This window comes from Bufo gargarizans, chromosome 8 (assembly GCF_014858855.1).
Source record: "Bufo gargarizans isolate SCDJY-AF-19 chromosome 8, ASM1485885v1, whole genome shotgun sequence".
NCBI classification, from domain to species: Eukaryota; Metazoa; Chordata; class Amphibia; order Anura; family Bufonidae; genus Bufo; species Bufo gargarizans.
This window is the reverse complement of record NC_058087.1, coordinates 85,279,325-85,300,888: the sequence shown is the minus strand read 5'-3', so window position 1 is coordinate 85,300,888 and position 21,564 is coordinate 85,279,325. Positions and strand designations below refer to the sequence as shown.

The 21,564-nt window shown below is 42.2% G+C and overlaps 1 protein-coding gene across 5 annotated transcripts in view; it reads right to left on the bottom strand.

Moving 5' to 3' along the window:
* Positions 1-21,564, bottom strand: part of ADAM23 (ADAM metallopeptidase domain 23) — a 380,159-nt gene that overhangs the window by 146,550 nt on the left and 212,045 nt on the right. For all 5 annotated transcript variants that reach the window (XM_044303192.1, XM_044303191.1, XM_044303194.1 and 2 more), the window contains exon 10: positions 19,671-19,742. In XM_044303192.1, coding sequence (XP_044159127.1) covers positions 19,671-19,742 — 72 coding nt within the window. The remainder of the gene's footprint in view (positions 1-19,670; positions 19,743-21,564) is intronic.

Here is a 21,564-nt window from a genome sequence, read left to right as displayed (position 1 = left end):
ACAGACAGATAGAAACTCATTTTTTATATATTTAAGAGTTATGTAGCCCTTTTTCTGTACAGGGCGGAGCTGCCCTACTAGCAGGATCAGAATTTTCTCTTTTTACTCAATCAGCCAGCTTACCTGACGGGCTCCTTATTTCTGTTCTCTGACATTTAAACACTCATTCTAGCTCATTTCTTATCTTACTGATAAGAATGTTGCTTAAACTGGATTTAGACAAACCAATAATAGCCCAGATTATCAGGAATGAGCGTTCCTGTGAACGCATCTAAATATGCCACCGATTACTCTCTCATTGAGTGATCCTGTTGTTCGTGCAGGCACTAGTGATGGACGAACATCTGCCGAGACGATTCGAATTTGCAATCTCCATAAAAAAAAAAATTATTATGCGAAATATCGGCAATATAATTTTTGTGTACGCGCATGCACAAATGCACTATACAGTACCCAAATGCACTATAAAGAAAGTATATTGGTATATAACACCCCGCTTCAATCAGTATTTTTGGGGGGCGACTGGTATCTCACACCAGTTATAATTATTTTTTCCAATACCATTTGTCCCTCTGTGTAGCAGAGGGAACGCAGCAAAACCGCAAACAAATGCTGCTGTACCCAAATGCACTATATAGAATAATAGAAAGTATATTATTGGTATATAACACCCCGATTCTATCAGTTTTTTTGGGGGGCGACTGGTATATCACACCAGTTATAATTATTTTTTCTAATTGAGTTTGTCACTCTGTGTAGCTGCAGTATCGCTGTAGAACCGCTCACCACCACTGCTGCACAATACAAATCCACTATAATATGCTTTCTATGTTAGAAAGTATATTATAAGTGTATTACACCCCTCTGTACTGCACACCTATTCCAGTCCTTAACCACCTCAGCTCCCCTAGCTTAAACCCCCTAATGACCAGACCACTTTTTACAATTCTGCACTACACTACTTTCACGGTTTATTGCTCGGTCATACAACTTACCACCCAAATGAATTTTACCTCTTTTTCTTCTCACTAATAGAGCTTTCATTTGGTGGTATTTCATTGCTGCTGACATTTTAACTTTTTTGTTATTAATCAAAATTTACCGATTTTTTTGCAAAAAAATGTCATTTTTCACTTTCAGTTTTTCAAATAAAACTACATTTCTATATACATTTTTCTCTAAATTTATTGTTCTACATGTCTTTGATAAAAAATGCAATAAATGTATATTTATTGGTTTGCGCAAAAGTTATAGCGTTTACAAACTATGGTACAAAAATTAGAATTTCCGTATTTTGAAGCAGCTCTGACTTTCTGTTTCCTGAGGTTCTACAATGCCCAGACAGTAGAAACCCCACAAATGACCCATTTCGGAAAATAGACACCCCAAGGTATTCCGTGAGGGGCAAGTTCCTACAATTTTTTTTATTTTTTGGCACAAGTTAGTGGAAAATGATTTTTATTTTTATTTTTTCTTACAAAGTCTCATATTCTACTAACCTGTGACAAAAAATAAAATTTTACATGAACTCGCCATGCCCCTCACGAAATACCTTCTTCTTTCCAAAATGGGGTCACTTGTGGGGTATTTATACTGCCCTGGCATTTTAGGGGCCCTAATGTGTGAGAAGTAGTTTGAAATCCAAATGTGTAAAAAAACGCCCTGTGAAATCCTAAAGGTGCTCTTTAGAATTTGGGCCCCTTTGCCCACCTAGGCTGCAAAAAGGTGTCACACATGTGGTATCGCCGTACTCAGAAGAAGTAGGGCAATGTGTTTTGGGGTGTATTTCTACATATACCCATGCTGGGTGAGAGACATATCTCTCTAAAAGTCAACTTTTCCCATATTTTTTATACAAAGTTGTCATTTTAGAGAGATATTTCTCCCACCTAGCATGGGTATATGTAAAAAGACACCCCAAAACACATTGCCCAACTTCTCCTGAGTACGGCGATACTACATGTGTGACACTTTTTTGCAGCCTAGGTGCGCAAAGGGGCCCAAATTCCTTTTAGGAGGGCATTTTTAGACATTTGGATTCCAGACTTCTTCTCACGCTTTAGGGCCCGAAAAATACCAGGGCAGTATAAATACCCCACATATGACCCCATTTTGGAAAGAAGACACCCCAAGGTATTCAATGAGGGGCATGGAGAGTTCATAGAAGATTTTTTTTTTGGGCACAAGTTAGCAGAAATTGATTTCTTTTTTGTTTTTTCTCACAAAGTCTCCCTTTCTGCTAACTTGGGACAAAAAGTTTAATCTTTCATGGACTCAATATGCCCCTCAGCGAATACCTTGGGGTGTCTTCTTTCCAAAATGGGGTCATTTGTGGGGTGTTTGTACTGCCCTGGCATTTGAGGGTCTCCGCAATCATTTCATGTATGGCCAGCATTAGGAATTTCTGCTATTCTCCTTATATTGAGCATACGGGTAATGAGATTTTTTTTTTTTTTGTTCAGCCTCTGGGCTGAAAGAAAAAATGAACAGCACAGATTTCTTCATTCACATCGATCAATGTGGATGAAAAAATCTCTGCCAAAAAAAAAAAAGGAGGGGAAAGGCATCTGCCAGGACATAGGAGCTCCGCCCAACATCCAAACCCACTCAGCTCGTATGCCCTGGCAAACCAGATTTCTCCATTCACATCAATCGATGTGGATGAATGAATCATTGCCGGGATTTATTTTATTTTTTATATACAAAGTGTTTGCCAAAGCATATGAACACCGCCCCTTAGCTCATAAGCCTTGGCAAACATATCTTTTTTACTACAGAGGAGAAATCTCGTATTGCAGCGCTGCATACACCGACTTTTGTGTAATCTGACAGTAGCGGAATGCTTCTGTCAGAATGCACATCAGTGCTGCAGCTGGTTCATCGGTTGGTCCACCTAGAAGCTAAAAAAAAAAAAAAAAAAACAGGCCGCAACGCAAAAAATTTATTAACATTAAACTTTAGATAACATTTGAACAGAACTTTAACTTTTATAAACTTTATTGAACTTTTGGAACAGAACATTAACATTTTTGCTTACCGGCGATTATTTTTTATTTTTTTACCTTTATAAGACAAACCTCTCCTTCCCCATGGGACAATGTGCAAAGCGCAAATCGCCCCGAGATGTGGCAAAGTACATTATGCACTTTGTCCCAGGTGAAAGAGAGGAGGAGAGGTTTGCAGCAGCTGTGAGTGAAAGGGCCCTAAGAGCCCTGTGTGCCTGTCCTGTGTGACGCAATCCCTATGCTAATAGTGTACCTGTGTGTGGTACTTCCGGAAACACTCCCCTAAGCATAGGGCAGGGTGGTCAGGGCAGTCAGGACAGAAATAGCGGGTGTCACGCCTTATTCCACTCCTGCTACAGACACAACATTTTTTTCGGGGTGGCGGTTGGTTTGAGGTACCAACAACAACATTGGGGAAATGTCGCTCGTGTAGACAGCTCACTACACTGGTGGTTGGGGCCTCGGAACCTCCTGGATACAGGAGGTTCTCGATGATCTTGATCTGAAATTTGAGGAAGGATCTTGTTCTCCCAGCCTTACTGTAGAGAACAAAACTATTATACAGTGCCAATTGAATTAAATATACAGACACCTTCTTATACCAGCGTCTGGTTCTGCGGGAAAGTAAAGAGGGAGCCAACATCTGGTCATTGAAGTCCACCCCGCCCATGAGCAAATTATAGTCGTGGACACAGAGGTGCTTTTCAATGACACTGGTTGCTCGTTCAATTTGGATTGTTGTGTCTGCGTGAATGGAGGAGAGCATGTAAACGTCACGCTTGTCTCTCCATTTCACCGCGAGCAGTTCTTTGTTACACAAGGCAGCCCTTTCCCCCCTTGCAAGAAGGGTGGTAACGAGCTGTTGGGGGAAGCGACTAGGTCGCGCTGTGCCACAGCAGCCAATCTTTTCTAAAAACAAATGCCTGAAGAGGGGCACACTTGTGTGAAAATTGTCCACATAAAGATGGTACCACTTGCCAAATAAGGGTGACACCAAGTCCCAGACTGTCTTCCCACTGATCCCCAGGTAGTCAGGGCAACCGACCGGCTCCAGGGTCTGATCTTTACCCTCATAGACTCGAAATTTGTGCGTATAGTCTGTGGCCCTTTCACAGAGCTTATACAATTTGAACCCATACCGGGCGCGCTTGCTTGGGATGTACTGTTTGAAGCCAAGGCGCCCGGTAAAATGTATAAGGGACTTGTCTATGCAAATGTTTTGCTCAGGGGTATACAAATCTGCAAATTTGGTGTTAAAGTGGTCTATGAGGGGCCGAATTTTGTGGAGCCGGTCAAAAGCTGGGTGGCCTCTGGGACGTTGACATGTCCTGGACATGGCAGAAGAGAACATGGGCATGTGATGAATTGGGTTTGTGGACCAATATGACCGCAATTAATGCTTTTTTGTTAGGCCCATGTTGAGAAGAAGGCCCAGAAAAGTTTTAAATTTGGAAACTTGGACGGGTTTCCACCGGAAAGACTGGGCATAAAAGCTTCCCATGTTGGCGGCTATAAATTGAGTGGCATACCGGTTTGTTTCTGCCACAACTAAGCCCAAGAGCTATGCAGTCAAGAACAGCTAAAAAAAAAAAAACAGTGCCGATCCGATCTGAGCTATCTCAACCCGAACTCCAGACTGGGCAGTGAAAGGGGGAACTACTGGTGCAGCTGAAGTTGGGGGCTGCCAATCAGGGTTTGCCAGCACCTCAGGGACTCTAGGGGCTCTACGGGCCTGTCTGTGCGGTGGCTGCGACGGGGGAACTAATGCACGTGCCACCGTACCAGCTTCAACTGCCCTTCTCACTTCACCATGTTGTACGGCAGTGCTGGTACTAGGTCCAGGATGGGCTGCGCTGCTGGTGTATGCCTCACCATGTAATCCGACAGCACCAGCTCCACTCTGCTGCCCTTGAAGCGGATCCCGCGCATCCTGTGGTCTAGCAACACGGGGCCGGGTACGCCTGGTGGTATCAGGGACCTTGACCTCATCGTCCGAACTTTGGGTCAGACTGCCACTGCTTTCTACAGCTTCATATTCTGACCCGCTGGATTCGTCAGATGAGGGTTCCCATTCCTCATCCGACTGGGTCAGAAGCCTGTAGGCCTCTTCAGAAGAATACCCCTTACTTGCCATTTGGTCAACTAAATTTAGGGGGTATTCCCTGAGACTACCCAAGAAAAAAAGCAAGCCGGTCTTACGAATGGGAGGCTAGCGAAGTACCGGAAGCCGCTGCGATTGATAAAAAATATCAAAACGGATGTTTTTATGCCCGCAGCGCTTGTGTAGTGATTGCGCAGTGATAAAAAAATAATAATAATTTGTCACTGCGGCGGGGTGGAGGTGGGTGAACGCACGCGTGGGCGACCGATCAGGCCTGATCGGGCAAACACTGCGTTTTGGGTGGAGGGCGAACTAAGGAGACACTAATACTGATCACTTACAGATACTACAAAAGTACCAATGCTGATTAGCAATACGCTAATCAGCAAATCAATGACTGCGGTGCGGTGGTTTGGGTGCTAACCGACGCTAACTACCTAACAAAGGGGCCTAAACTATCCTAAAACCTAGTTTAGGTGTGATCAAGGGGTTAATTGGGGTGATGGGGGGTGATCTGGGGGCTAAGTGTAGTGTTTGGTGTACTCACTGTGATGTGTGCTCCTCTGCTGGGACCAACCGACAAAAAGGACCAGCACAGGAGCACAGAAGCCATTTAACACCTTATATTTATAAATATAAGGTGTTAAATGGCTTCTGATTCATTTTTTTTTAAAAGTCACCAACCTGCCAGCGATGATCATTGGCTGGCAGGCTGGTGACGAACTTCTCCTGCAACGATTCCCGGCCCGCACTGCACATGTGCGGGCCGGCTCTGCCCGAAATCTCGCGTCTCGCGAGAGGACGCATCGGCGCGTCCAGGAGGTGGTTAAAAGGACTTTTGTGGACCTATTTGATACAGTTTTTGTCCCTAACAGTCTGTCCCTACTCCACACAGCAACCCCTACACCGACAAAAGACTGAATGTAAAATGGCGGCCAGATCAGGTTTATATATATGGTAGGGGTATGTCCATGGGTTGAAACGTCTCAATTGGCTGTCCTGTACCACCTGATGGATGTGTCATGGGTCAAATTTCTTCACAATGTAAAATATTATGGCGGACGTGAATATCTCCATATGTTCGCATGTTCGGCGAATCGTGAACGCGCAAAGTTCGCCGCGAACCGCAAGGCCATCTCTAGCAGGCACCACCAACCATAATTTCTGGACAGCAGTTCATCTAAACTAGGGGTGCACAACCTTTTTTGTTCTGGGGGCCACATTGTCATAACACTCGGCCACATTGTCATCGGCACTCATCGGACTATTACACAAGCAAGTGCAAAATGATTGGGGAGGAGTGATCGCTGCCACAGTCATTCTGCTTTCATTTAGTTATATTGATTATTGGTAGCCCATCCCTGATTACACAGGGAGATGTGCTGCAGGTAATCGTACATCTTTGAATTCAGAGAAAACAAAACAGTCTGGTTTCGAGAGCTCCATTTATATAAGCAGGAATATAACGGGAGTTTGTGCGTCACGTGTTTGAGGTGTGTAATTAGGGTGCAACTGTCTAATTAGGAGAAGGTAAAAAGCCAACCTTTAGGGCAGCCCAGTCCTTTGAATCCAGAGGGAAAAAAAACAGGCTGGTTTTGAGAGCTCCATTTATATAAGCAGGAATATAACGTGAGTTTGCGCGTCGCGTGTTTGAGGTGTGTAATTAGGGTGCAACTGTCTAATTAGGAGAAGGTAAAAAGCCAACCTTTAGGGCAGCCCAGTCCTTTGAATCCAGAGGGAAAAAAAACAGGCTGGTTTTGAGAGCTCCATTTATATAAGCAGGAATATAACGTGAGTTTGCGCGTCGCGTGTTTGAGTTAAGTGTGTGTTTGTATAAGTGTGCGACTTTAGATTAAGTGACTTCAGATTTAGCGACTGCAGTGGGGGACTGCAGTGAATCAGTTTCTTATTACTGCACTATATTGTATTTTTCTCTTTCTTGCGTAATCCCCATCTAGTATGTCTTTCATAATTGATAGCGCAGTCCAGTGCACATCTTGTCTAATGTATGCAGTCCTGGAACAGCAGTTTGAGGGAGTATATCATTGTTCAAAATGTAAGCAAATTACCCGTTTGGAATCGCAAATTGAGTATCTAAACGGGCGAGTTTCAACACTGAGAGGCGTAAACAATTTGGAAAAGAGTTTGCTGGTCACTGAGCAAGCACTCTATGAGGTAGATAAGGGGGAGGGTGAAAGCGAGGAGGCTGAGGAAAGTGAGGTAGCTAGCTGGGTAACAGAAAGCGGGGAAGAGGGAAGAGTGCCAGGGAGGCTAGCCCTGATCTGTCACACCCCAACGAGTTTGCACGGTTGGCAGATGAGGAGGATGTCGGTTCAGGGACAGCACTGCTGCAGCCGGACACTTCCTCTGCCAGTCAGGGGAATGTCAGCTCCAGTAAGCAGGGGATCAGGAGAGCAGGGCAGGCCAGACAGGTGCTGGTAGTGTGAGACTAGGGGTACAGAAAGGGCAATCTGTCACATAGATCGTGATCGCCGTACAGTGTGTTGTCTTCCTGGCGCTAGAGTTCAACACATCGTGGATCGGGTTGACAGAAAAATTGAATATTTTTAAAAGCATCCTAAAATCTAATTGTGAGAGGTACATACCTTATAGGAATAAAGCGTTAAGGAACAAGAAAAAACCAATGTGGATAAATAGAACTGTAAAGAAAGCAATAAATGACAAAAATAAAGCATTGAAATCACTGTGGCGAAACCAACCTCGCCATGGTGTTTTGGAGGGGGCTGTTTGCCAGCCTCCTGCCCTGGGATTATGGTCCCTTAAGTTATTGGGTCTTAAGGCACTTGGGACGGAGCCCTCTGTCCCTGGATTGCATCATTTGCCTTACTTGCTTGGATGAAGCACATGGTGAGAACAATGGATGGAGCACATGGTGAGAACAATAGATAGCGGCCATTTTAACTCACAGACACTGTTCTGACTTTTCAACACGGTGCTATCTTGCCTGTATTTGGTGCACAGAGACATCATTCAGTAGTTTGAAACTACCAAACAGGGGACACATTTATTATGACTATTATCTGAATAACTTGTATATTTGCGGTGTAACTGGCATAAAACTGTATCTTCCAAACTACTGAACGGATGTGGGTGAATTTTGGATATGTGGTTCACACAGATCCCCCGGTTCCGAGGATATATTGGTTATGGGGTTATTGCATGTTTTGGGGTTCCTGTGATATGTTTTATAAAACTGTATTTCTCTGCCTTTGATAATTATATTCGCCAGTGTGTTCAATAATCATCACCGGCAGAGGGGAGGATTTTGTGTGGGTGTGTTTCTATTGTCCCATTGTGTGTTTAAATGGTAATGTCTGTCCTGTTGTCTCCACATGTGTATTGGCAACTTCCCTTTGTCCTGATAGATAATTGGATTGCCCTCGGTTGTCTCCGGGACAGAGAGGAGGAAACCATGATGCATTGTGGGGATGTGTTGTATCTGTCCTGTATTTGCAAGAACTAATAAAAACCAGGCTGGGTGTGCCAGCACGTCAGACCACTGCTTGACCCTCAACACGGAGCCTTGTCTCGTTATTGGGGGTATTCCCTGTATGCTGTTAGAGACTGATTGCCAGGAGTGTAAGCTGATTGTATGCTTTTCCTGTTCGTCTGCTGGCAGCTATTCGCGAGGTTCCAGTTTGGAGTGCTATTTTGTATCCAGTTCGGGAGATTGGTGTTCTGCAGCAGCTGTGCCTGTCTCTCAGAAAGGGGCATATCGCCTAAATGGATTTTAACCCCTTGTCTGCTGAAAGGGTCCGTTACAATCACTAAAACAGGAGGATAGGAAGGAAGCACTGAAAAAAAGGAAAATAGAATATGTAAAAAACAAATAAAAGCTGCCAAACTAGAGACCGAGAGATTAATTGCCAAAGAGAGAAAAACTAACCCTAAAATGTTCTTCAATTATATAAATGGTATAAATCTGAAGGTGTCGGCCCTCTACAGAGCAATGAGGGGGAAGTTGCAGAGAGCGACGAGGAGAAAGCAAAGCTATAAAATATTTTTTTCTCTACTGTATTCACTGAGGAAAATAAACTGTCAGATGAAATGCAGAATGTAAAAGTTAATTCCCCATTAAAAGTGCCCTGTCTGACCCAGGAAGAAGTACAACAGCGACTTAAAAAGATTAAAATAGACAAATCGCCACAACCAGATGGCATACACCCCTGTATCCTAAGAGAATTAAGTAATGTCATAGCCAGACCCTTATTTCTGATATTTACAAACTCTATACTGACAGGGAATGTCCCACAGGTTTGGCGCATAGCAAATGTGGTGCCAATATTAAAAAAAGGGTGCAAAAACAGAGCCTGGAAACTATAGGCCGGTAAGTTTAACATCTGTTGTGGGTAAACTATTTGAAGGTTTTCTAAGAGAAGCTATCTTAGAGCGTCTCAATGAAAACAAGCAAATAACATCATATCAGCATGGCTTCATGAGGGATCGGTCATGTCAAACTAATTTAATCAGTTTCTATGAGGAGGTAAGTTCTAGACTTGACCGAGGTGAATCAACGAATGTCGTATATCTGGACTTCTCCAAAGTCTGCAGCTCCTTCTTTTGTACTGGGCAGAGTTTTTGTATTAGGGTTGTCCCTTGCTGCAGCGCTGGCCAATCGTAGCGCACAGCTCATAGCCTGGGAGTCGCCAGCGCTGCAGCAAGGGACAACCCTAATACAAAAACTCCGCCCAGTACAAAAGAAGGAGCTGCAGACACCGGAGCCTATACCGGGCGAACGGAGCGGCGCCCAGACTTACTAGTAAGTGCAGGGGGACCCCTGGGTGCCTCTCTGCCAACTGATATAGTTAGTTTTTACTTTTTAAACTAGTGAAAGGTCCTCTTTAAGTGGGGAAAATTGGCTTGTACCTAACAGTTTTTTTTTTTGCCTTCCTCTGGATCAACTTGCAGGATAATAGGCCAAATTAGATGGACAAATGTCTTTTTTTGGCCCTATATACTATGTTATTCCTTGTTTATCGACTGATCAGCTGCCAGATATAAGCGTTCCTATAAACACTTGTTCCCAGTAATTGTCCCAAATAGGGATGTTTCGACATCAAAATTTTGATTCGGTTTCGATACCATAAAAAAGTATTGTGATACTCGATACCACGCAAAAAAAAGCTGCATGCATTCCGCATTTTATGTAACATCCCGCCCATAATCCTATTTTTGGGGGGGACAAGGTGACAAAAAAAATGGCGAATCACGCCATTTAAAATATTTTAATAGTTTGGACTTTTCGGACGTGGCGATATGTAATATGTTTATTTATTTATTGTTTATATATTTTATATGTAAAAGTGGGAAAGGGGGTTATTTAATATATATTTTGTTGTGTTTTTTGTTCTACTTTTTTTTTTTTTTTTTTACTTTTTATTTCCCCCCTTAGGGGCTAGAACCTGGGATATTTTAATCCCTTGTCCTATTCACCCTGATAGAGCTCTATTAGGGTGAATAGGACTTTGCACTCTCCCTGTGCACAGTACACACAGCAGCAGGGAGCTGACTATGGCAGCCAGGGCTTCAGTATTGTCCTGGCTGCCATGGTAACCGATTGGAGCCCCAGGATTATACTGCTGGGGCTTCGATCAGAAGCTGCCACTGCCGCCAATGATAGGAGGTGAGGGGACTCTGTGGCCACTGCCACCAATGATTTTAATACTGGGGGGTGGGGGGCGCTCTGCGCCACCAACGACTTAATACTGGGGGTGAGGGGAGGGTGCACTGCGCCACCAATGATTTTAATACTGGGGAGTGGGAAGGCTCACTGCGCCACCAATGATAATTAACGTTTAATACAAATAAAGCTGGCGGCAGAAACACATTGCCGGCATCCGACCTCTATGACAGGGAGCTGCAATCAGCGGCAGTTAACCCCTGATACTGGGCTGTGCAGTAGGCTATTGAAAATTAGATACCCGAAACAACCCTGGTCCAAAATATCGTGCTGCAGCATAGACCCTGAAACCAAAGAGTTATACTTACCTGCTCCTCACCACTCCGGTCCTTCGCACTGCCCCCGCCAGGGCCGTCTTTAATATTGATTGGACCCTGGGCAAAAATTTACTTGGGCCCCCTGGATCCCACCTTCCCACACCCTAGCAAGCAATCACGCCCTCCATCACAACACACACACACACAAAATCCACACATCTGGTAGAGTACAGTGAATGACTAAATACTTCCAGTTCTGAAGGCTCCAGCGGCTCAGGGTCAGCGCTCTGGGCAGCTGGGCTCAGGCTGGAATTGGGCACCGCTCTGCAGGAAGGAGACCAGGGCTCGGCTCACCCTAGTGTTACAGTGCACCCCAGCACCCCACAGTATGAAGTATAGCACCCTATAGTATACAGCAACCCACAGTATGCAGTATAGCACCCCACACTATACAGTACCCCACAGTATAAAGTAGAGCAGTATAGCAGCCCACAGTATACAGGCCCCCCACAGTATATAGGCCCCCCACAGTATACAGGCCCCCCACAGTATACAGGCCCCCCACAGTATACAGGCCCCCCTCAGTATACAGGCCCCCCTCAGTATACAGGCCCCCCTCAGTATACAGGACCCCACAGTATACAGGCCCCCAAAGTATACAGGCCCCCCCACAGTATACAGCCCCCCCAGAGTATACAGTCCCCCACACAGTATACAGCACCTCACTATACAGTAGTTTACAGTATATTAGCATAACAGCCCCTGTCACCTTTTTCTGATGTCATCTTAAAAAAAAGCTCCACAGATAAGGCAAACTTCTCCTGCAACACTCCTGCGAGGACCTGTGGTGACCTCATAGCCATGTGACCAGTAATATTGCTAGGTTACTGGTCACATGGTGATGATGTCATCTAAGGTCCTAGATCACAGCTCTAACACAGTATGAGGCCTGGACTCAGTGCTGGCAGGCATGGCATTGCAGCACCCCCTGTGCAGCTGACAGCCTGATAAAGAACAGAAAAGAAAATTTGGAAGTTAATTCAATTCAGACCTATTGGGATCACAATGAATCCCAAAGGAATGGGAAATTGAAAAGTTGGGCGCCGACAGGGGTGGTGTTGGGATAAAACTGGCAAAGGAGAAAAAAAAAAAAAAAAAAAAAAAGAGAGAAAAGAGAAAAAGGCTAATAAGGAGAATAGGAAAATATGGGAAGGGAGGTGAGGCAGCTCAAGAAGTGTTTGTACCTACAGACACTTAAAGGATAGTGAACAGGTGTAAGGGGTAATAAACTACAGTGTTGGAGAGTCCACCACTTATAGTTTAGACCCCAAATGGAAGAGAGCGCCAGGCCTTATTAACAGTGTAGTTAGAGTGGGAGTACCGTTGAACCGTGATAATTATCAAGAGCAGGAAAGGAAGCAATGTAGTAAAACCTGGATAATGGGTGCTCCAACGTGGAAGACCCTAAGTATACCCTGCTCCACAGGAAAGACCGTCTGACAGCCCAATTTAGAAGACAATGTGGTTGACAAAGATAGAGACTGATAAAAATGGAATGGAATTCATAAATGATGAAGTAAATATAAATATAAATAAATATATATATATATATATATATATATATATATATATATATATATATATATATATTACATACATACATGAGATAAAATATCAAATAAATAATGATAATAATAGAGGTGAGGAATGCCCAATTCAGGACAAAATCACACTCTTAGAAACACTCACTTCACTGGGGGGGTGGTCACCAGGATAAGCATATGACACCTGTGACTTGAACCCCCCCGGCCAGGATCGTATGTAGAGTCGTAGTGATGAAGGCAGCAGGTAATCCGGTGCTTCTGATCAATCACCTTTATTGTAGAAAATGGCTCGACGCGTTTCGGGGACAATAGATCCCCTTCTTCAGGAGCATTACATAATCAAGTAATGGTAAAACAAACAATTTATACAATAATGGCCCTCAAAAGGGCGCGTTTTTCAAACCGGAAGTGGAGAAGCCGTACTTCCGGTATTTGGAACGCATATGCGTTCCACAATCAAATAGATGAATGAATATAAAGAATATATGACATGGTGTATAGGTTTACAACTAAAGGCAAATATAAAAATATATAAATGTTTCATACAAGTCATAGTGCCAACTATAGGCACAATAGAGGTACCGGATCGTGCCTGTCGGATCGGATGGAGTAGCACTTCCGCCCTGTGGAACGCATATCGATGCGTATCACCACCGGGCGGAAGTAGAGGTGGACTGCTGGAACAAATGTCCGGCTAAGCTCCCTGGGGTGCCGCTGATAGCCGGCACCAACCTGCATCGTCACAGACCGGAAGGAAGGCCGGTTTCCGCTCCGTGGAACGCACCTAGTGCGTTCCAACGGGAACGGGAGCCGGGGTTTCCGGCCCAAAAGCAGCGATGCTCAGGTGGAACGCACAGAGAGCCAATAGGAGCCCGTGGCGATAACAAGTTGGAAAAACAATGTTGTGGGCACAGAAATGAACCGAAATATGCTCGAAATGAATAAATATATATATATGTGTATACAAAAGGCATGAAGCCGAAGTATGCTCGAAATGAATAAACATACATATATGTGTATACAAAAGGTATATACAAAAAGGCATATAAGAAAAAGAAAAAAAGAGGAATGTGTGCTCACAGCAAATTTATGTGCACACATACATAAATATAGATAGATGAAATATGGATAAAGAAAAATGGATAAATAAAATCTGGATACTAGCTATAATTAAATAATTGGATATAATTCAATTATAATAATAAGATCAGGTAATGGGGGAGAGGAGAATATAGGAAGTATAATAATAATAGTAATAATTGGAAAAAATGTTTGGAAAGAATGCACATATATATATATATATATATATATATATATACACATACACACACACATACACATATATATATATATATATATACACATACATGTGCATACACATACACATAAATACATACATACACATGAGACCCGCATGTAGAAGTTAAATAGTTAAAAAGTTGTCAATAATCAATAAATGGTAATAAATCAGAATAAATATATAAATTTATAAATATAGGGGTAAAATATTAAATTAGATGAAAGTATAAGAAATATATAATGTTAAGAAACGCATAAGGACATAATGAACACAAGGACTACAAATGGGGATTATGTATAGAAAATGTCCTATGGCATTCCTCGTCGGGCATTGGTCCCCTGATAGAGGTGGTTAAGTCCAGGTAATGGGCATGGTATATCCATTAAATATACTAGATACATAATTCAAAAAAAATACTAGATACATAATTCAACCGAAAAAAAAAAAAAAAAAAAAATGAAGGGTGGTTGGACTCTAGTAGTTGGAGTGTTCCAAGGATTCGTTCAGTCCGAACGGGGTCAGAGTATTTAATTTAAAAATCCAAAACATCTCCTTGCGGCAGAGAGTTTGGTAGGAATGCGGTACCCACTCTAATGGCGTGACATGAAGTGAACTTGGGTCCCCATCGTGATGGATCGAAAAATGCCGGGAGACGCTGTGGGTCACTACTTTACGGTGGATATTTGAACGATGTTCGTTCATTCGTTCGCGTAAGGATTGTGTGGTGCGACCTACGTAGTAAATATGGCAAGAGCAATACAATAAATAGATGACAAATGATGTACCGCAATTCATTTCCTGTCGCAGAGGAATCGTATCTTCCAACTTGATGAGAGATAACACTTTGGTGCAGTAGCCTGACACCCGGTGCAGTGGCTAGCAGGGCTCAAGAGGCAGCTGCCTTGGGCCCCCCAGGACAAACTGGGCCCGGGGCAGCTGCCCCTTTTGCCCCTTGGTAAAGACGGCCCTGGCCCCCGCTGTTTACACTTGGCAGTGCATGTGAAGGAAAACCGAGGGCTGGGCCCACAGATACAGAGGGTACACGATGCCAAACAGACACAAACAATGGTTCGTTCCCAGCAGTTACCATTACTGAATAAACTAATGAACAACTAGCTGAGCATATATAAAACATTGAAAACAGAGCATGAATACACAGTAAATATAATGCTGCCTAACACTAAACCAACTCTTGCAAAATGTCCCCCAAAGTCCATAAAGCAGCGTAGCTGCACCTAATTGTTCCTGAGCGATATTCTCGTTGGGGTGCACCCTAAGTATTGCACAATACTATTTGAAATCAAAAGGAAAGTGGAGTATGTCTCTTGTAGCTTTCTGGTATATCCAAAATGTCACTGGTAACGTGTGGTGCGATATGACGCCGCAAAACAGCACTTACAGTTCTTGGCAGTCTCTTGGCGATTTTTCCTGATCCACTTATCCACTCCAGAACTGGACCGTACAGCCACGTGATTCCCGGATCCGTGGCTGTGAATCTTCCCTAGCTGCCATTGCCAGGCCCCACTGAGCCATAAATCCTCTTTCAGGCTCCCTAGAGGTTCTTCCCTGACGTCCTCAGCATTCACCAGGCAGACTCCGTCTCCTCACTTCGTGCCCTAACCTGGAACTCCTCCCCTTCCCAGGGAGACTGTGATGCAGCAAGTGATATTCTAAGTGCAGTCTCAAACCTGCATTTACAGTTCACTAGGGTTAAGCGAACCTGTGGAAGTTCGGGTTTGGCCGAACTTAAGGTCAAGGTTCGGGACCCGAACTTGACCCCGGACCCTATTTAACTCAATAGGAACCCGAACTTCACTTTTTTATTTTCCGTATGGTTATAACGGAAAAAAATTGCATTCTTATAAAACAGAATGCTAAATAAAATGTCTATTGAGAGGTTAAAGAAAAAAAAAGAAAAAAAATCACCTCATCCACTTGATTGTGCAGCCAATATGTTCTTTTCTTCAGGACCTGCAAAAGGACTTTCTATCTTCATTCAGCAGGACCTGTGGTGACGTCAACGCGTTCACCACATGGTGAGCTCGGTAACATCAAAGAAGGTCCTTTTGCAGGTCCTAAAGAAAAGAAAATATCGGTTGCGCGATCAAGTGGATGAGGTTATTTTAATTTTTATTTTTAACCCCTCAATAAACATTTTATTTAGCATTCTATCTTAAGAATGCTATTATTTTCCGTTATAACCATGTTATAACGGAAAATAACAAAATCACCCGAACACCGTACCCCAACTTCAGTGAAAAAGTGCGGGTTCGGGTCTGCAGTTCAGGTTCGATCAACTCTACAGTTCACTATCACCCTTCTGAGGGTGCCACTAAGCCCTAAATTAGCATTATTTCAACTTTGAAAGATAAAAATTAATATAACTTTTATTTACTAAACAGCTTCAGTGAGACTATATCTTATCCTTTGTCGCCATCTACTGACCAAGGGAATTATAAAAGGCAAATACAAATTATATTCAACAGCATTAATGAACATTGCTCCACACCCTTACACATTGATATGGTTATACGCCATTCCAGCCAATGACTGGCTTACGCGGTGATGTGGCCACAAGCAGCAGTCACCACTGAAGTCAGTCATTGACTGGAGCGGTATATGTGAACATGGCCATGCACTGCCAGGTGTGAACAGCAAGAAAGATGGAGGCAGCGGGAGCAGCGGAGAGGACCAGAGTGGCATGGAGCATGTAATTATGAATCTTCTACTTCAGAGGCCATCTGCAGGAACTTGTTAAAAATCATTTTTACCCAAAAAATGATGACATTTACTTCCGTCCTGCCTCCTATTCATAAATCAGTGCTTTACTTCACTGCAGAGGCACAGAGCACACTCATTATTACCATCCTGCCAATCCAGTTATAGGCGCCCTGCAGTAACCAGTAAGCACTTTACTTTCCAAGTGGTGAAGGCGCTTTTTGGTTAACACTTGAATGACCAAGCCTGAAAAGGCCTTAATGACCAGACACTTTTTTGTGATTTAGCGCACGTGGTGGTTCAAAAGGTTGTAACTATCTTATTTGTTGGACTACCAAAATAATTTTTGAAACAATTTTTATTTCGGGAAAACTGTACAAAAGTTTTTTTTTCAAACTATAGCTCCTTATTCTTTAAATATGCAAACTGACCCCAAAATAAATTATTATAATTAGTTCCCTATTTTGTTTAGGCCATTTTGTTATATAATATGTATAGTTTCACGTGAATGGGCCAGTAATGGTGACGGTTTTGGTTGGTGTGGGTTTTTCTGTTATGTATTTTATTTTTTTTAAATCTTTTTTCTAACTTAATTTTTAATATATTTCTGCTACATAATATGTCCCCCAAGAGGTCATAAAAAGACGTTGGGCAACACCGTCACTTTTTTAAATTTTGAACTTTTTCCACTTTTATTTGTATTTTATCAATATTTTATTGTATTATTTTTTTTTCTAATTGGTTTATTACTTTTTTTTATATATTTTTTTGCTACACAATATGTCCCACAAGAGATCATAAAAAGACTGTTGGAGGACAATGAACACTTTTCCTTTTTATTTGTATTTGTATTTTTTTATTTTTCCTTTAAATTTTTTTATTTTATTTGTATTTAATTTAATTTTTTGAATTTTCTATTATTTTTTAAATATATTTTTGCCACATAATATGTCCCCCAAGGGATCATAAAAAGACTGTTGCGGGACAGCGAACACTCTTTTATTTAACATTTTTCCTTTTTATTGTATTTTATATTTACATTTTTTTTTATAATTTTAAATTTTTTTGCCACATAACATTTTTTTCTCTTTTCTTTTATTTATATTTTATTATATTTTTTATTTATTTTTACATTTTTTTAAATATATTTTTACCACATAAGACCTTTGGGAGACAATAAGACTTTTTTTTTTTTTTTTTTTTTACTATTTCCACTGCAATTGGAGCATCCAAAGGAGCCCCAGTTAAAGGAACCAGCCTACTGGGGGGGCTTTGTACCAGGGCAGAGCTGATCAGCGTCTACTGACCCTGCAGCTCTGCGCTACTCTACCCTCGATACACTCAGTGATCATGTGATCGTCAGGTCTACACTGCAGAGCACAAGGCAGAAGCGCTGATAAAGCTTTTTTGTCTTCTCCTTGGCTTCCCCTGATGATCAGCTGTTAAAAGAGGCATTGAGCAGTGGAGCCACTTCCTAGGCCAGTGACATCACTGTATATCGGTCACATGCAAGTCAATCAGGCGGAGCTGCAATACCAAGCACTGTCACTATCAATGTATGGCGCTATCCTTGGAAAGCTTCTGGGAGCCTGCATTGCTCACCAGAGGTTCAGTCAGCACAGCAGCTCCCAGAAACAGCTGATCGGTGAGGATGCTGGGATTTGGACCCCACTGAGGTGATAATGAGGACATATCCTGATGATAAGTCATCATTATCTTTTCCAGGATAACCCCTTTAAATATCTTTCCACAACCGCAAAAGCAATCCAACATAGTTGGGTGCACATAGTGCACAAAGCATTGCTTTTAAATTTGTAATCTAATTTATCATTAAATACCATTAAATATATAAAATAGTTGTGTGTCAAAGGACATTACAAAAGTGAGAACACAGATTCATTGTACAAGTGAAGTTGAGTCCCCCTGGTGCTCAGAAAGTGCCAGACTATCATGAGGCCCAAATCGTGACTAACATTTGTTTATAAGGATTAAACATCCAGACGAGCCACCATACTGGGAGTGATAGTAGTTTCTTGGAGAAGGGTTACAGTGTCCTAAGCATCCCTCAAACAAGAGAGAAAGGAGACAACTAATGGAGATAAAACTTCGTCCATATAAGTGAGAATTCCCTGAGGTAAATTGGGAGTAGGGTGAGTTGTTTCATGGATATTTGGCAATTAATATATAGTCAAAGTACAAAGGGTTAAATGGATACTTAAATACATCCTCAGTAATAAGTGCCTATTATTTAGCTTCCAGCAAAAGTGATTTGTGCTCCATCAAAAGTTAGTCACTGGGGTTACCATCCAAAATGTTTAATTTAAAGTATGGCTATGGGCCACATTACAGCTGTTGCCAGAATGACTGAATGCCAGAAAAGTCCGTCCGTCCCAATAGACAAGACAGTTAAAAAAAAAAAATAGTTTGGAACCCGATCCTGAAACATCGCACATGGGTTTCTTTAACTCTGGAGCACCACTTACCTGCAGGGAATACATACAACACCTGCCTGGAGGATAGGTCTTCAATATAAAATTCCTGCACAACCCCTTTAAGTGTGCAATAACCAGAATTATTTCAGGTCCGGGAGTTTCCTTAAAGGGGTTGTCCGGTTTCCAATACTGATGACCTATCCTCAGGATAGGTCATATCAGATCAGTGGTCAACCGATCGTCTGTTTAAAGAGAACGCAGCGATCCTTCGAGTTTACCTGCTTGCTGTCGACATTGCAGCAGTGAGGAGGTGTAATTACAGCTACAGCATTCACTTCAATGGGACAGAGTGTAACCACAGCTGCCTGGGGTAGCCTGGGTATAGCCCGCTCTATTGACCCATGGAGAAGCGAGCATAGTCCTAACATAGTAGGGGTGAGTGAAAGGTGGTGTCTGGTGTGGTGTGCCCTTACAGTAACAGAGTAAGTACTGTTTCTGACAAATATTAAATACCGTTATTCATACAATTAAATAGAAACAAGTAATACTCACAGAATCAACAATGTTTACCACAGATTTTGCAAAGTTGCTGGTATGAATGTAAGAGGATCGTTGTTTCTTGTACTAAAAGAAAAATAAGAAACGCTCATTAACTTAGAGCACCTAGAAATTTCACTTTGAATCCAGAGTTAATAAGAATGCAGTGAATATTACAAAGATGCAATACTGCCACCAAGTGGTGACTAAAAAGGTTGTCCTGAAACAATAAAATACCTGGTGCTTCAAGTTACAATGTCCTCGGATTACAATATTTTTTATTTAACCATTAGAGTGCCAAAATGACCCTCTTTTGGCATCCATCAGGCCAATAATGGAGCATATACCAGCCGCACACACTGAATGCACTATAAGCCTAGCCTTACAGCTCCACAGACAACAGTGCCATTCTGTACGATTGGCTGAAGGGTGGCGCCTGCTTACACAGTATGTCTGGCCACACTTTTCTGTCCTGTCAAAGATTAGCATCCATTTGTTTGTTTTAAAGACAATGGCAGCAGAATCCAACGGTATAGGCATCCTGCTGTACCCACTACCTATGCCTTAGGACTCTTGCACACGACCATATGTATTTTGCGATCTGTAAAAAATACGGATGAAGTCCATGTGACATCCGTGTTGCGTCAATTTTTTGCGGATCCATTATAAAAATGCCTATCCTTGTCTGCAAAACTGACAAGAATAGGACATGTTTAATCTTTTTTGCGGCGCTACGGAATGGACATATGGATGCGGATAGCACAGGGTGTGATGTCCGCATGCGTTGCGTGTGAGATATGGGAAGTACAGTGGACAGTACAATGGAAGTTAATGAGGTTTAACAAAATTATTTATGCTAATGTGTTTAAAAGCAGCAATGAACATCTTGTAGTGTCAAGGGATATTCATTATCATTTTATATTAATAAGAATTTTCATTTCATAATGCCAAATAAATTGAATCTTGAGCAAAAGCCTCACTGTAAGGACTACCGATCATTGCATGCGTTTTAAAGAGTGTTTTAATTCACCGCCACCTAGTGGTAGCTTTTGAGAATACAAAAAGTAAATTAAATCACATTCTGAAATCGAATTGTAAGGTATGTTAGAAGAATAGCCATGTATTTAACCTGTATAATTTGACTTAAAACTCCAAACTGAATCTATAAGGAATTTTAAAAGTAATGGTTTCCATGTTTTTCAGTAAGTTATTATGCACGCCACCTTTTGATTTGTAATATCTAGTGCTAGCTATGTATTACTATGCTACACTAGAATTCATCACATTAACTGAGCACTGACAAGTTTCTTACAAATAAGCCACTGAAGGTACTGGAATCGGCCATTCACTAGCCTAAAAGGTTTGAGAACAAAACACAATCCATTGTATACAGCTGTACAGTAAAATTGGTGGAAACCCTACCAAAATAGTTTGGAAACAGCATTGGGAGGATGTCTGGATGTATCTTAGACTCCCATTACCTATGACATACAATAGACAACCACACAAAGGCTATATGCCAAAAGCGGGGTATGTGCAAGCCAACAATCTATCCATGAGATAGATAAGGGTACTTTCACACTTGCGGCAGAGGATTCCGGCAGGCAGTTCCATCGCCGGAACTGCCTGCCAGATCTGGCAATCCAGACGCAAACGGATGGCATTTGTCAGATGGAAGGATCGTTTTTTTCCAGTATTAAGCCCCTGTGACAGAACTCAATACCAGAAAAGAAAAATGCTAGTGTGAAAGTACCCTAACAGTCAGCATACCTTACAATAACAGCCTTGAGACATTCCAAACCAGCTTTCATCTGACTGAGAGCCAATAAGCTTCAAAGTTGCTTCATATCTGTTGGATGGCTTGGGTGGACCTGCGCACCTAGATCAATATCATTAGGGTGACAAAAAG